This window comes from Oncorhynchus clarkii, chromosome 21 (assembly GCF_045791955.1).
Source record: "Oncorhynchus clarkii lewisi isolate Uvic-CL-2024 chromosome 21, UVic_Ocla_1.0, whole genome shotgun sequence".
Classification (NCBI taxonomy): Eukaryota; Metazoa; Chordata; class Actinopteri; order Salmoniformes; family Salmonidae; genus Oncorhynchus; species Oncorhynchus clarkii.
In genome coordinates, this window is record NC_092167.1 from 51,618,243 (window position 1) to 51,630,695 (window position 12,453).

General features: G+C 46.6%; 1 protein-coding gene across 1 annotated transcript; it reads left to right on the forward strand.

Moving 5' to 3' along the window:
• Positions 1 to 1,997: 1,997 nt before the first annotated feature.
• On the forward strand, positions 1,998 to 9,501 carry LOC139379258 (uncharacterized). Its single transcript, XM_071122057.1, has 5 exons — positions 1,998 to 2,247; positions 5,612 to 5,773; positions 7,278 to 7,479; positions 7,686 to 8,533; positions 8,936 to 9,501. The coding sequence occupies exons 1-5, from the start codon at positions 2,103 to 2,105 to the stop codon at positions 9,499 to 9,501; spliced, it is 1,923 nt and encodes a 640-aa protein (XP_070978158.1). The 5' UTR covers positions 1,998 to 2,102.
• Positions 9,502 to 12,453: the final 2,952 nt, after the last annotated feature.

A 12,453-nucleotide genomic window follows, 5' to 3' on the forward strand; every position in this document is an offset into this window, starting at 1 on the left:
CGGACTTTGGGGGAGAAGTATCGTTAACGGAACGGTACCGGGTGGCAATGGCGGCCAGTCTGCCGGAGAGAGAGAGAGAGAGAGAGAGCGATGATGGAGACTTCTACCGGAGAGCAGCTGATCGGTTCTAGATGCTCTACCAACCTGAGTGGTGCCGTGGCCTTGTGCCTCGCAGTTAGACAATGAACCGGTGGGAGAATCGTTCAAAAGTACATTTTATAACCTTGGTTGGTTGGTGTTATATAAAATGTTGAATCTCTGGTTTGCAGGACTACTCGGCTGGATATACCTCTAGCTATGTGAATGAGCTTTACGGTATAGGCGCCATACTACAGCGGACTTTAGGCTGAAACCTTATGGTACCTAAATGCTTCTGTTTGTCTATGAGCTTATAATTATGGACACTAAATGAGATGGTTGTTTCCTATTTCTGCATGAACAAATCTCTTGCTCTCTCTCGCTCTCTCTCTCTCTGTTTGTGTGTGTGTGTGTGCAGCCAGCCAGTATAGTGTGAAATTGTGGCAATGCAGCAAATATGATTGGATCTTTATCTCTCCAACTATTCCATGGTGTTTTTTATACTGTATATACAAGGAGCACATCCCATTACTGTGGATGTGGAGGCGTGTTTTGTGTGTGTGTGGAGGCTTGTTTTGTGTGTGTGTGGAGGCTTGTTTTGTGTGTGTGTGGAGGCTTGTTTTGTGTGTGTGTGGAGGCTTGTTTTGTGTGTGTGTGGAGGCTTGTTTTGTGTGTGTGGATGCGTGTTTTGTGTGTGTGTTGATGCGTGTTTTGTGTGTGTGTTGATGCCTGTTTTGTGGGTGTGTGGATATGTGTTTTGTGGGTGTGTGGATGCGTGTTTGTGTGTGTGTGTGGATGCGTGTTTTGTGTGTTTGTTGATGCGTGTTTTGTGTGTGTGTTGATGCGTGTTTTGTGTGTGTGTTGATGCGTGTTTTGTGTGTGTGTTGATGCGTGTTTTGTGTGTGTGTTGATGCCTGTTTTGTGGATGCGTGTTTTGTGGGTGTGTGTGGATGCGTGTTTTGTGTGTTTGTGGATGCGTGTTTTGTGTGTTTGTTGATGCGTGTTTTGTGTGTGTGTGGATGCGTGTTTTGTGTGGATGCGTGTTTTGTGTGTTTGTGTGGATGCGTGTTTTGTGTGTTTGTGTGGATGCGTGTTTTGTGTGTTTGTGTGGAAGCTTGTTTTGTGTGTGTGTGGAAGCTTGTTTTGTGTGTGTGTGGGGGGGCGTGTTTTGTGTGTGTGTTGATGCGTGTTTTGTGTGTGTGTTGATACGTGTTTTGTGTGTGTGTGGATGCGTGTTTTGTGTGTTTGTGTGGAAGCTTGTTTTGTGTGTGTGTGGAAGCTTGTTTTGTGTGTGTGTGGGGGGGCGTGTTTTGTGTGTGTGTGGATGCGTGTTTTGTGTGTGTGTTGATGCGTGTTTTGGGTCTTTAGAAGTTGTAGTAGGCTAAAGGAAACAGTGAAACCCTCCCAGATGGCACCGTGTGTGTGTGTGTGTGTCAAGTAGAAGCATTGTGTGATCGTGTCAGCCAGTGAGTGATGTTGGTTGGTTCCTCTATGCGTCCTAAATGGAACCTATTCCCTACATAGTGCACTACTTTAGACCAGAGCCTTATGGTCAGCCCTATGGGCCCTGGTCTAAAGTAGTGCACTATGTAGGGAATAGGGCCCTGGTCTAAAGTAGTGCACTATGTAGGGAATAGGGCCCTGGTCTAAAGTAGTGCACTATATAGGGAATAGGGAGACCCATAGGGCCCTAGTCTAAAGTAGTGCACTATATAGGGAATAGGGAGACCCATAGGGCCCTAGTCTAAAGTAGTGCACTATATAGGGAATAGGGAGACCCATAGGGCCCTAGTCTAAAGTAGTGCACTGTGTAGGGAATAGGGTTCCGTTCGGGAATGTATCCTCTGTCAGTAAATAAACAAAGCTCTCCTTTGACTCTGTCCCCGTCCAGATTCCCCCGATCTGCCAGATGACCGCGACCGCTCTCTCTGACACTACCAGACCGCTGCAGTCGACTGGGCCGCTGAAAGTGTTGCCTGACTGGACCGTTGACCGTGTTGCCTGACCGGGGTTGTGTTGGGGTGATGGAGTACCATAGTAGTGGTAGCCTGCCCCTACTGGGCCGACCCAGGTACTGTCCTGGGGCCAGCTCCAACGGAGGTTACCTCTGTGAGACAGGACACTGCTGTGGGGAGACAGGCTGCTGCACCTATTACTATGAACTCTGGTGTGAGTACTACTACGATACTACTACAACACTACTACAACACTACTACAACACTACTACAACACTACTACAATACTACTACAATACTACTACAACACTACTACAGCACTACTACAACACTACTACACCACTACTACAACACTACTACACCACTACTACAATACTACTACAATACTACTACAGCACTACTGCTGTACTACCACAATACTACTACAACACTACTACAACACTACTACAACACTACCACAAAACTACTACAACACTACTACAATACTACTACAACACTACTACACCACTACTACAACACTACTCCTGTACTACCACAACACTACTACAACACTACTACAACACTACTACTGTACTACCACAATACTACTACAACACTACTACAACACTTCCACAACACTACTACAACACTACTACAATACTACTAAAATACTACTACAACACTACTACAGCACTACTACAACACTACTGCTGTACTACCACAACACTACTACAACACTACTACGATACTACTACAACACTACTACAACACTACCACAACACTACTACAACACTACTACACCACTACTACACCACTACCACAACACTACTACAACACTACTACACCACTACTACACCACTACTACAACACTTCCACAACACTACTACACCACTACTACAACACTACCACAACACTACTACAACACTACTACACCACTACTACACCACTACTACACCAATACTACAACACTACTACAACACTACTACAACACTACTACAATACTACTACAACACTACTACAACACTACTGCTGTACTACCACAATACTACTACAACACCACCACAACACTATAACACAACTACTACACCACTATTGCTGTACTACCACAATACTACTATAACACTACTACACCACTACCACAGCACTACTACACCACTACTACAACACTACTACAACACTACTACAACACTACTACAATACTACTACAGCACTACTACAACACTACTACACCACTACCACACCACTACCACAACACTACTACTACACTACTACACTACTACAATACTACCACAACACTACTACAATACTACTACAATACTACTACACCACTACTGCTGTACTACCACAACACTACTACAACACTACTAAAACACTACTACAACACTACTACACCACTACTACAATACTACTACAACACTACTACAATACTACTACACCACTACTACACCACTACTGCTGTACTACCACAATACTACTACACTACTACTACAACACTACAACAAAACTACTACACCACTACTACACCACTACTACAACACTACTACAATACTACTGCAATAGTACTACAATACTACCACAACACCACTACAATACTACTACAACGCTACTACAATAATGCTACATCACTACTACTGTACTACCACAATACTACAGCAATACTACTACAACACTACTACAACATTACTACAATACTACTACAATACTACTACTGTGCTACCGAAATACTACTACAACACTACTACAACACTACTACAACACTACTACAATACTACTACAACACTACTACAATACTACTACAACACCACTACAACACTACTACAACACCACTACAACACTAGTACACTACTACTACTACAATACTACTACACCACTACTACAATAGTACTACAATACTGCTAGAATACTACTAGAATACTACTCTGTACTGCTACAATACTACTACACTGCTACTACAATACTACTACAATACTACTACTCTAATGCTACAATACTACTACTGTACTACTACCGTACTACTACAATACTACCACAACACTACTATACCACTACTACTGTACTACTACAACACTACTATAACACTACTACAACACTACTACTGTACTGCCACTGTGCTAATACAATAATACTACTGTACTACTACAATACTACTACAGTACTACAGTTCTACAGTATATGTGATGATTGATGCATTAGGATGATCTGTTTCATTTAGCCTACTGAAGGCCTACAATACTACACTCCACTACTACAATACTACTTCTGCACTACTACAATACTACAACTGTACTAGTAACATACTACGACACTACTATAAACTCTGGTGTGAGAACTACTTCTTCTGCCACATTACAATGCTACTGTTACTACTACTGTACTACTACAATACTACTACAAAACTACTACAATACTACTACAGTACTACTACAGTACAACTACTGTACTACTACAGTATATGTGATGATTGATACATTAGGATGATCTGTTTAATTTAGGCTACTGAAGGCCTACAATACTACACTACTACAATACTACTACTGTACTACTACAATACTACTACTGTACTGGTAACATACTACGACACTACTATACACTCTGGTGTGAGAACTACATCTTCTGCTACATTACAATACTACTGTTACTGATACTGTACTGCTAATTTACTACTTACTACTACACTAGGGTTCTGTGTGATGGTCTAACAGGTTTTCTGTATTCTTCAGGGTTCTGTATGTTCTAACAGGTTCTCTCTGTATTCTTTACGGTTCTGTATGTTCTAACAGGTTCTCTCTGTATTCTTTACGGTTCTGTATGTTCTAACAGGTCCTCTGTATTCTTCATGGTTCTTTCTGTATGATGTTCTAACAGGTTCTCTGTATTCTTCAGGGTTCTGTGTGTTCTAACAGGTTCTCTGTATTCTTCAGGGTTCTGTATGTTCTAACAGGTTCTCTCTGTATTCTTCAGGGTTCTGTGTGATGTTCTAACAGGTTCTCTCTGTATTCTTCAGGGTTCTGTGTGATGTTCTAACAGGTTCTCTCTGTATTCTTCAGGGTTTTGTATGTTCTAACAGGTTCTCTCTGTATTCTTCAGGATTCTGTATGATGTTCTAACAGGTTCTCTCTGTATTCTTCAGGGTTCTATGTGATGTTCTAATGCATTCCTTCTGTATTCTTCAGGGTTCTGTGTGATGTTCTAAAAGGTTCTCTCTGTATTCTTCAGGGTTTTGTATGTTCTAACAGGTTCTCTCTGTATCCTTCAGGATTCTGTATGATGTTCTAACAGGTTCTCTCTGTATTCTTCAGGGTTCTGTGTGATGTTCTAACAGGTTCTCTGTGTTCTTCAAGGTTCTGTGTGATGTTCTAACAGGTTATCTGTATTCTTCAGGGTTCTGTATGTTCTAACAGGTTCTCTGTATTCTTCAGGGTTCTGTATGTTCTAACAGGTTCTCTCTGTATTGTTCAGTCTTCTGTATGTTCTAACAGGTTCTCTCTGTATTCTTCAGGATTCTGTATGATGTTCTAAAAGGTTCTCTGTATTCTTCAGGGTTCTCTGTATTCTTCAGGGTTCTGTATGTTCTAAAAGGTTCCCTCTTTATTCTTCAGGGTTCTGGCTGCTGTGGACCGTTCTGATCCTGTTCAGTTGTTGCTGTGCTTACCGACACCGCCGGGCTAAACTCAGAGTCCAACAGCAGCAGAGACAGAGAGAGATCAACCTACTAGCCTACCATGGAGCTACATCCTACCCCTCCTCCATGTTAGACCTCAGTGAGTAGCCTACTGGCCTAACCCTAACCTACTGGCATATCATGGATCTATATCCTACTGGCCTAACCCCAACCCTAACCTACTGGCTTAACCCTAACCTACTGGCCTAACCCTAACCTACTGGCCTAACACTAACCTACTGGCCTATCATGGATCTACATCCTACTGGCCTAACCCCAACCCTAACCTACTGGCCTAACCCTAACCTACTGGCCTAACCCTAACCTACTGGCCTAACCCTAACCTACTGGCCTATCATCGATCTACATCCTACTGGCCTACCATGGAGCTACATCCTACTGGCCTAACCCTAACCTACTGGCCTATCATGGATCTACATCCTACTGGCCTACCATGGAGCTACATCCTACCCCTCCACCTGTTAGACCTCAGTGAGTAGCCTACTGGCCTAACCCTAACTTACTGGCCTAACCCTAACCTACTGGCCTATCATGGAGCTACATCCTACCCCTCCACCTTGTTAGACCTCAGTGAGTAGCCTACTGGCCTAACCCTAACTTACTGGCCTAACCCTAACCTACTGGCCTATCATGGAGCTACATCCTACCCCTCCACCTTGTTAGACCTCAGTGAGTAGCCTACTGGCCTAACCCTAACCCTAACCCTAACTTACTGGCCTAACCCTAACCTACTGGCCTACCATGGAGCTACATCCTACTGGCCTATCAGGGATCTATATCCTCCTGGCCTTACCCTAACCTACTGGCCTAACCCTAACCTACTGGCCTAACCCTAACCTGCTGGCCTATCGTATATTTACATCCTACTGGCCTACAATGGATCTATATCCTACCCCTCCACCATGTTAGACCTCAGTGAGTAGCCTACTGGCCTAACCCTAACCCTAACTTACTGGCCTAACCCTAACCTACTGGCCTATCAGGGATCTATATCCTCCTGGCCTAACCCTAACCTACTGGCCTAACCCTAACCTACTGGCCTAACCCTAACCTACTGGCCTACCATGGATCTATATCCTACTGGCCTACCATGGAGCTACATCCTACTGGTCTAACCCTAACCTACTGGCCTATCCCTAACCTACTGGCCTAACCCTAACCTACTGGCCTAACCCTAACCTACTGGCCTACCATGGATCTATATCCTACTGGCCTACCATGGAGCTACATCCTACTGGTCTAAACCTAATCTACTGGCCTATCATGGATCTACATCCTACTGGCCTAACCTTAATCTACTGGCCTATCATGGATCTACATCCTACTGGCCTAACCCTCTTCCATGTTAGACCTCAACAAGACTCCTCTCCTAGACCTGATAAATCGCCACTAATAACTCTCTCTCTCTCTCTCTCTCTCCTCTCCTCTCCTCTCCTCTCCTCTCCTCTCCTCTCCTCTCCTCTCCTAGACCTGATAAATCACCACTAATAACTCTCTCTCTCTCTCTCTCTCTCTCTCTCTCTCCTCTCCTAGACCTGATAAATCACCACTAATAACTCTCTCTCTCTCTCCTCTCTCTCTAGGTTTCCTGGCGTCTCTGAAGCTACCGTCCTATGAAGAGGTAGCAGCTCAGCCCTCCACTCCCCCACCTCCCTACAGCACTGTGTTCGCTGCCCAGGGGGGCGCCGCTCGCTACCCCCAGCCACCCCACCATCCCCCGGGATCACACGCCCACCCCGGCACCAGCGCCAGCGCTGCACCCTCCTCTTTCAGCTCTGACAACAGGTGGGGACACTGATTGGCTGGCTGACTGGTTGGTTGAGTGATTGGTTGTTTGGTTGAATTTATTGATATAAAACACACTTGACAATGTAAAGAAGCCACTTTGAGTTTGAGATGAGAAAGGATGGATGAAACACTTTGCTGTGGTAAGGAGTTGGGGAGAAGCTGTAATAAAGATGACACTGTGGTTCTGACCTCTGACCCTGCAGCTCCAGCTGTTCCTGTGACTCTTGCTGTCCGTCATCTCCCTGTAGCACCTACGAGACCGACACAAGCCGTGCTTCTACGCCCACAACACTGTCCCAATACGCTGCAGAGAACACTGCTGCTGTTGTCTTGGAGACAGTTGCCACGGTAACATCCTCGGAGATGATTGTCTCTGTATCTTCAGAGACAGATGTGGATGTTGCCGGTGGCAACAGGATGGGTGTTGTTGCTGATGCGTTTACTGTTGTTATAACCTCAGAGGCCGACACCAACTTAAGCGAACAATCTACAGAACCTGCACAGGTGCACTACTTTCCTGGTGCTACCATGGAAACTGTTACTATGGAGACAGATGTTTGTAATGTAGCTCGTCTCTCTTCTCGTACCTCACCCACGTCTACAGAACACCCTCTAGTTGCTACAACAACAGAACACCCTCTAGCTGGGACTGCTTGTCCTTTAACCAATCCAGGCCACGACAGACCATCCTGTCCCCACAGTCCCTCCCTCACACCCACCTCTGCTGTCCCCTCCCCTACCACACCCACCTCTGCTGTCCCCTCCCCTACCACACCCACCTCTGCTGTGCCCTCCCCTACCACCACCACCTCTTGTACCCCTACCCCCTGTGCGCTCTCCCCAGCCCAAGCTCCTACCCCCTCTGCCCTCTCCTCAGCTCCTACCCTAACCCTAGCCTCCCCAGCTCCTACCTCCTCTGCCCTCTCCCCAGCTCCTACCCCCTCTGCCCTCTCCCCAGCTCCTACCCCCTCTGCCCTCTCTCCAGCTCCTACCCCCTCTGCCCTCTCCCCAGCTCCTACCCTAACCCTAGCCTCTCCAGCTCCTACCCCCTGTGCCCTCTCCCCAGCCCCTAGCCTAACCCTAGCCTCCCCAGCCCCTAGCCTAACCCTAGCCTCCCCAGCTCCTACCCCCTCTGCCCTCTCCCCAGCTCCTACCCCCTCTGCCCTCTCCCCAGCCCCTACCCTAACCCTAGCCTCCCCAGCCCCTACCCTAACCCTAGCCTCCCCAGCCCCTACCCTAACCCTAGCCTCCCCAGCCCCTACCCTAACCCTAGCCTCCCCAGCCCCTACCTCCTCTGCCCTCTCGCCAACTCCTACCCTAACCCTAGCCTCCCCAGCCCCTACCCTAACCCTAGCCTCCCCAGCTCCTACCCCCTCTGCCCTCTCCCCAACTCCTACCCTAACCCTAGCCTCCCCAGCCCCTACCTCCTCTGTCCCAGTCTCTTCTCCTGTAGCCTCAGACCCAAAGGCTCAGGCCTTTTTTGATCCTCTTGGAGCTCTTGCAGTGGAACGGACAGAGACTATGTCTCCCTCCTGCTCTCCTCCCCCTGTCTTCCCCTTGTCCTCTCCTCCCCCCTTCTCTCCCTCCTCTCCTCCCCCTGTCTCCCCCAGGCCTACCCAGTCTCCCCCCAAGCAGACCCTGTTCTCCCCCTGTGTGGACGTGTACCAGCTTGTCCCCCACACCTACAGGAGCGAGGGAGAGGAGGAGGAGGAAGAGCAGGAGGAAGTTGGGGCCGATGAGAGTCAGTACCGCCACCGCCGTCTGACCGGGGACTCAGGCATCGAGGTGTGTCGCTGTCAGGTTGAGGAAGACGAGGAGGAGGAGGAGGAGGAAGAGGAGGAGGGAGTGGAGGAAGCAGGGGATGAAGGAGAGGAGGGGGTGAGCGAGCTCCATGACAGCCTGGACTGTCCGGTCAGAGGTCAGGGGTCAGGGGAGGGACTAACCCTGTGTAGCCCCGCCCCAGGAGACACCCCATTGGCTGAGGAGGATTCTGTGGTGATTGTCATGGAGAGCGTGTGATGGACAGCTGAGCGGAGTCAGTGGACTAAACCGTTTTCATCCTAAACGGGGGGGATGCAAGTGAACGGAAAAAAACCCACAACAACAACTTTGCAAAACTGTTTATTAGGTAATGTTCCATAACACTGGGGATCCTGAACATAGCTCTGATGTGTGGATCAGACCCAGGAGGGCCCAACATGAAGCTCCTGTCCTGAGCTACAGGAGATACAGTCAAGATGGTTCACTGGTTCTGTGGATGGGTTTAGCACAGAGGCAGATTATTTTGTGTCTGACCCAAATGGTACTCTATCCCCTACGTAGTGCACTACTTTTGGTCAGGTCCCACATAGGGAGCTGTGGAAAAGGGTTCCATTTGAGTGTGCCTGGTCGTAGTGTTGTTAATATAACCTGGTCGTAGTCTTGTCAATCTAACTTGGCCGTGGTGTTGTTAATCTAACCTGGTCGTAGTGTTGTTAATATAACCTGGTCGTAGTGTTGTCAATCTAACCTGGCCGTGGTGTTGTTAATCTAACCTGGTCGTAGTGTTGTCAATATAACCTGGTCGTAGTGTTGTTAATCTAACCTGGTCGTAGTGTTGTAGTGTTGTCAATCTAACCTGGTCGTAGTGTTGTCAATATAACCTGGCCGTGGTGTTGTTAATCTAACCTGGTCGTAGTGTTGTTAATAAACCTGGTCGTAGTGTTGTTAATCTAACCTGGTCGTAGTGTTGTTAATCTAACCTGGTCGTAGTGTTGTCAATCTAACCTGGTCGTAGTGTTGTCAATCTAACCTGGTCGTAGTGTTGTCAATATAACCTGGCCGTGGTGTTGTTAATATAACCTGGTCGTAGTGTTGTTAATATAACCTGGTCGTAGTGTTGTCAATCTAACCTGGCCGTGGTGTTGTTAATCTAACCTGGTCGTAGTGTTGTTAATCTAACCTGGTCGTAGTGTTGTTAATAAACCTGGTCGTAGTGTTGTTAATCTAACCTGGTCGTTAATCTGACCTGGTCGTAGTGTTGTTAATCTAACCTGGTCGTGGTGTTAATCTAACCTGGTCGTTAATCTGACCTGGTCGTAGTGTTGTTAATCTAACCTGGTCGTAGTGTTGTTAATCTAACCTGGCCGTGGTGTTGTCAATATAACCTGGCCGTGGTGTTGTCAATCTAACCTGGTCGTAGTGTTGTTAATCTAACCTGGTCGTAGTGTTGTCAATATAACCTGGTCGTAGTGTTGTTAATCTGACCTGGTCGTAGTGTTGTTAATCTAACCTGGTCGTAGTGTTGTCAATCTAACCTGGTCGTAGTGTTGTCAATCTAACCTGGTCGTAGTGTTGTCAATATAACCTGGTCGTGGTGTTGTTAATATAACCTGGTCGTAGTGTTGTCAATCTAACTTGGTCGTAGTCTTGTCAATATTACCTGGCCGTGGTGTTGTTAATCTAACCTGGTCGTGGTGTTGTTAATCTAACCTGGTCGTAGTGTTGTCAATATAACCTGGCCGTGGTGTTGTTAATCTAACCTGGTCGTGGTGTTGTTAATCTAACCTGGCTGTGGTGTTGTCAATATAACCTGGTCGTAGTGTTGTCAATATAACCTGTCCGTGGTGTTGTTAATCTAACCTGGTCGTGGTGTTGTTAATCTAACCTGGCTGTGGTGTTGTCAAAATAACCTGGCCGTGGTGTTGTTAATCTAACCTGGGTGTGGTGTGGTTAATCTAACCTGGTCATTAATCTGACCTGGTCGTAGTGTTGTTAATCTAACCTGGTCATTAATCTGACCTGGTCGTAGTGTTGTTAATCTAACCTGGTCGTATTGTTGTTAATCTAACCTGGTCGTAGTGTTGTTAATCTAACCTGGCCGTAGTGTTGTTAATCTAACCTGGCCGTGGTGTTGTTAATCTAACCTGGTCGTGGTGTTGTTAATCTAACCTGGTTGTAGTGTTGTTAATCTAACCTGGTCGTAGTGTTGTTAAATATCCTGGTCGTAGTGTTGTTAATCTGACCTGGTCGTAGTGTTGTTAATTTTTCAGTTATCCTGGAGATAAATACCTGTTACTTTACAACCTGGTCTTGAGAGACACTACAACCTGGTCTAGAGAGACACTACAGAGACACTACAACCTGGTCTAGAGAGACACTACAACCTGGTCTAGAGAGACACTACAACCTGGTATAGAGAGACACTACAGAGACACTACAACCTGGTCTAGAGAGACACTACAGATACACTACAACCTGGTCTAGAAAGACACTACAGAGACACTACAACCTGGTCTAGAGAGACACTACACAACCTGGTCTAGAGAGACACTACAACCTGGTCTAGAGAGACACTACAACCTGGTCTAGGGACACTACAACCTGGTCTATAGAGACACTACGACCTGGTCTAGAGACACTACGACCTGGTCTAGAGAGACACTACAACCTGGTCTAGAGAGACACTACAACCTGGTCTAGAGAGACACTACAACCTGCTCTAGAGACACTACAACCTGGTCTAGAGAGACACTACAACCTGGTCTAGAGAGACACTACAGAGACACTACAACCTGGTCTAGAGACACTACAACCTGGTCTAGAGAGACACTACAACCTGGTCAGAGAGACACTACAGAGACACTACAACCTGGTCTAGAGAGACACTACAACCTGGTCTAGAGAGACACTACAGATACACTACAAGCTGGTCTAGAGAGACACTACAGAGACACTACAACCTGGTCTAGAGATACACTACACAACCTGGTCTAGAGAGACACTACAACCTGGTCTAGAGACACTACACAACCTGGTCTATAGAGACACTACAACCTGGTCTAGAGAGACACTACAACCTGGTCTAGAGAGACACTACAACCTGGTCTAGAGAGACACTACAACCTGCTCTAGAGACACTACAACCTGGTCTAGAGAGACACTACAACCTGGTCTAGAGAGACACTACAGAGACACTACAACCTGCTCTAG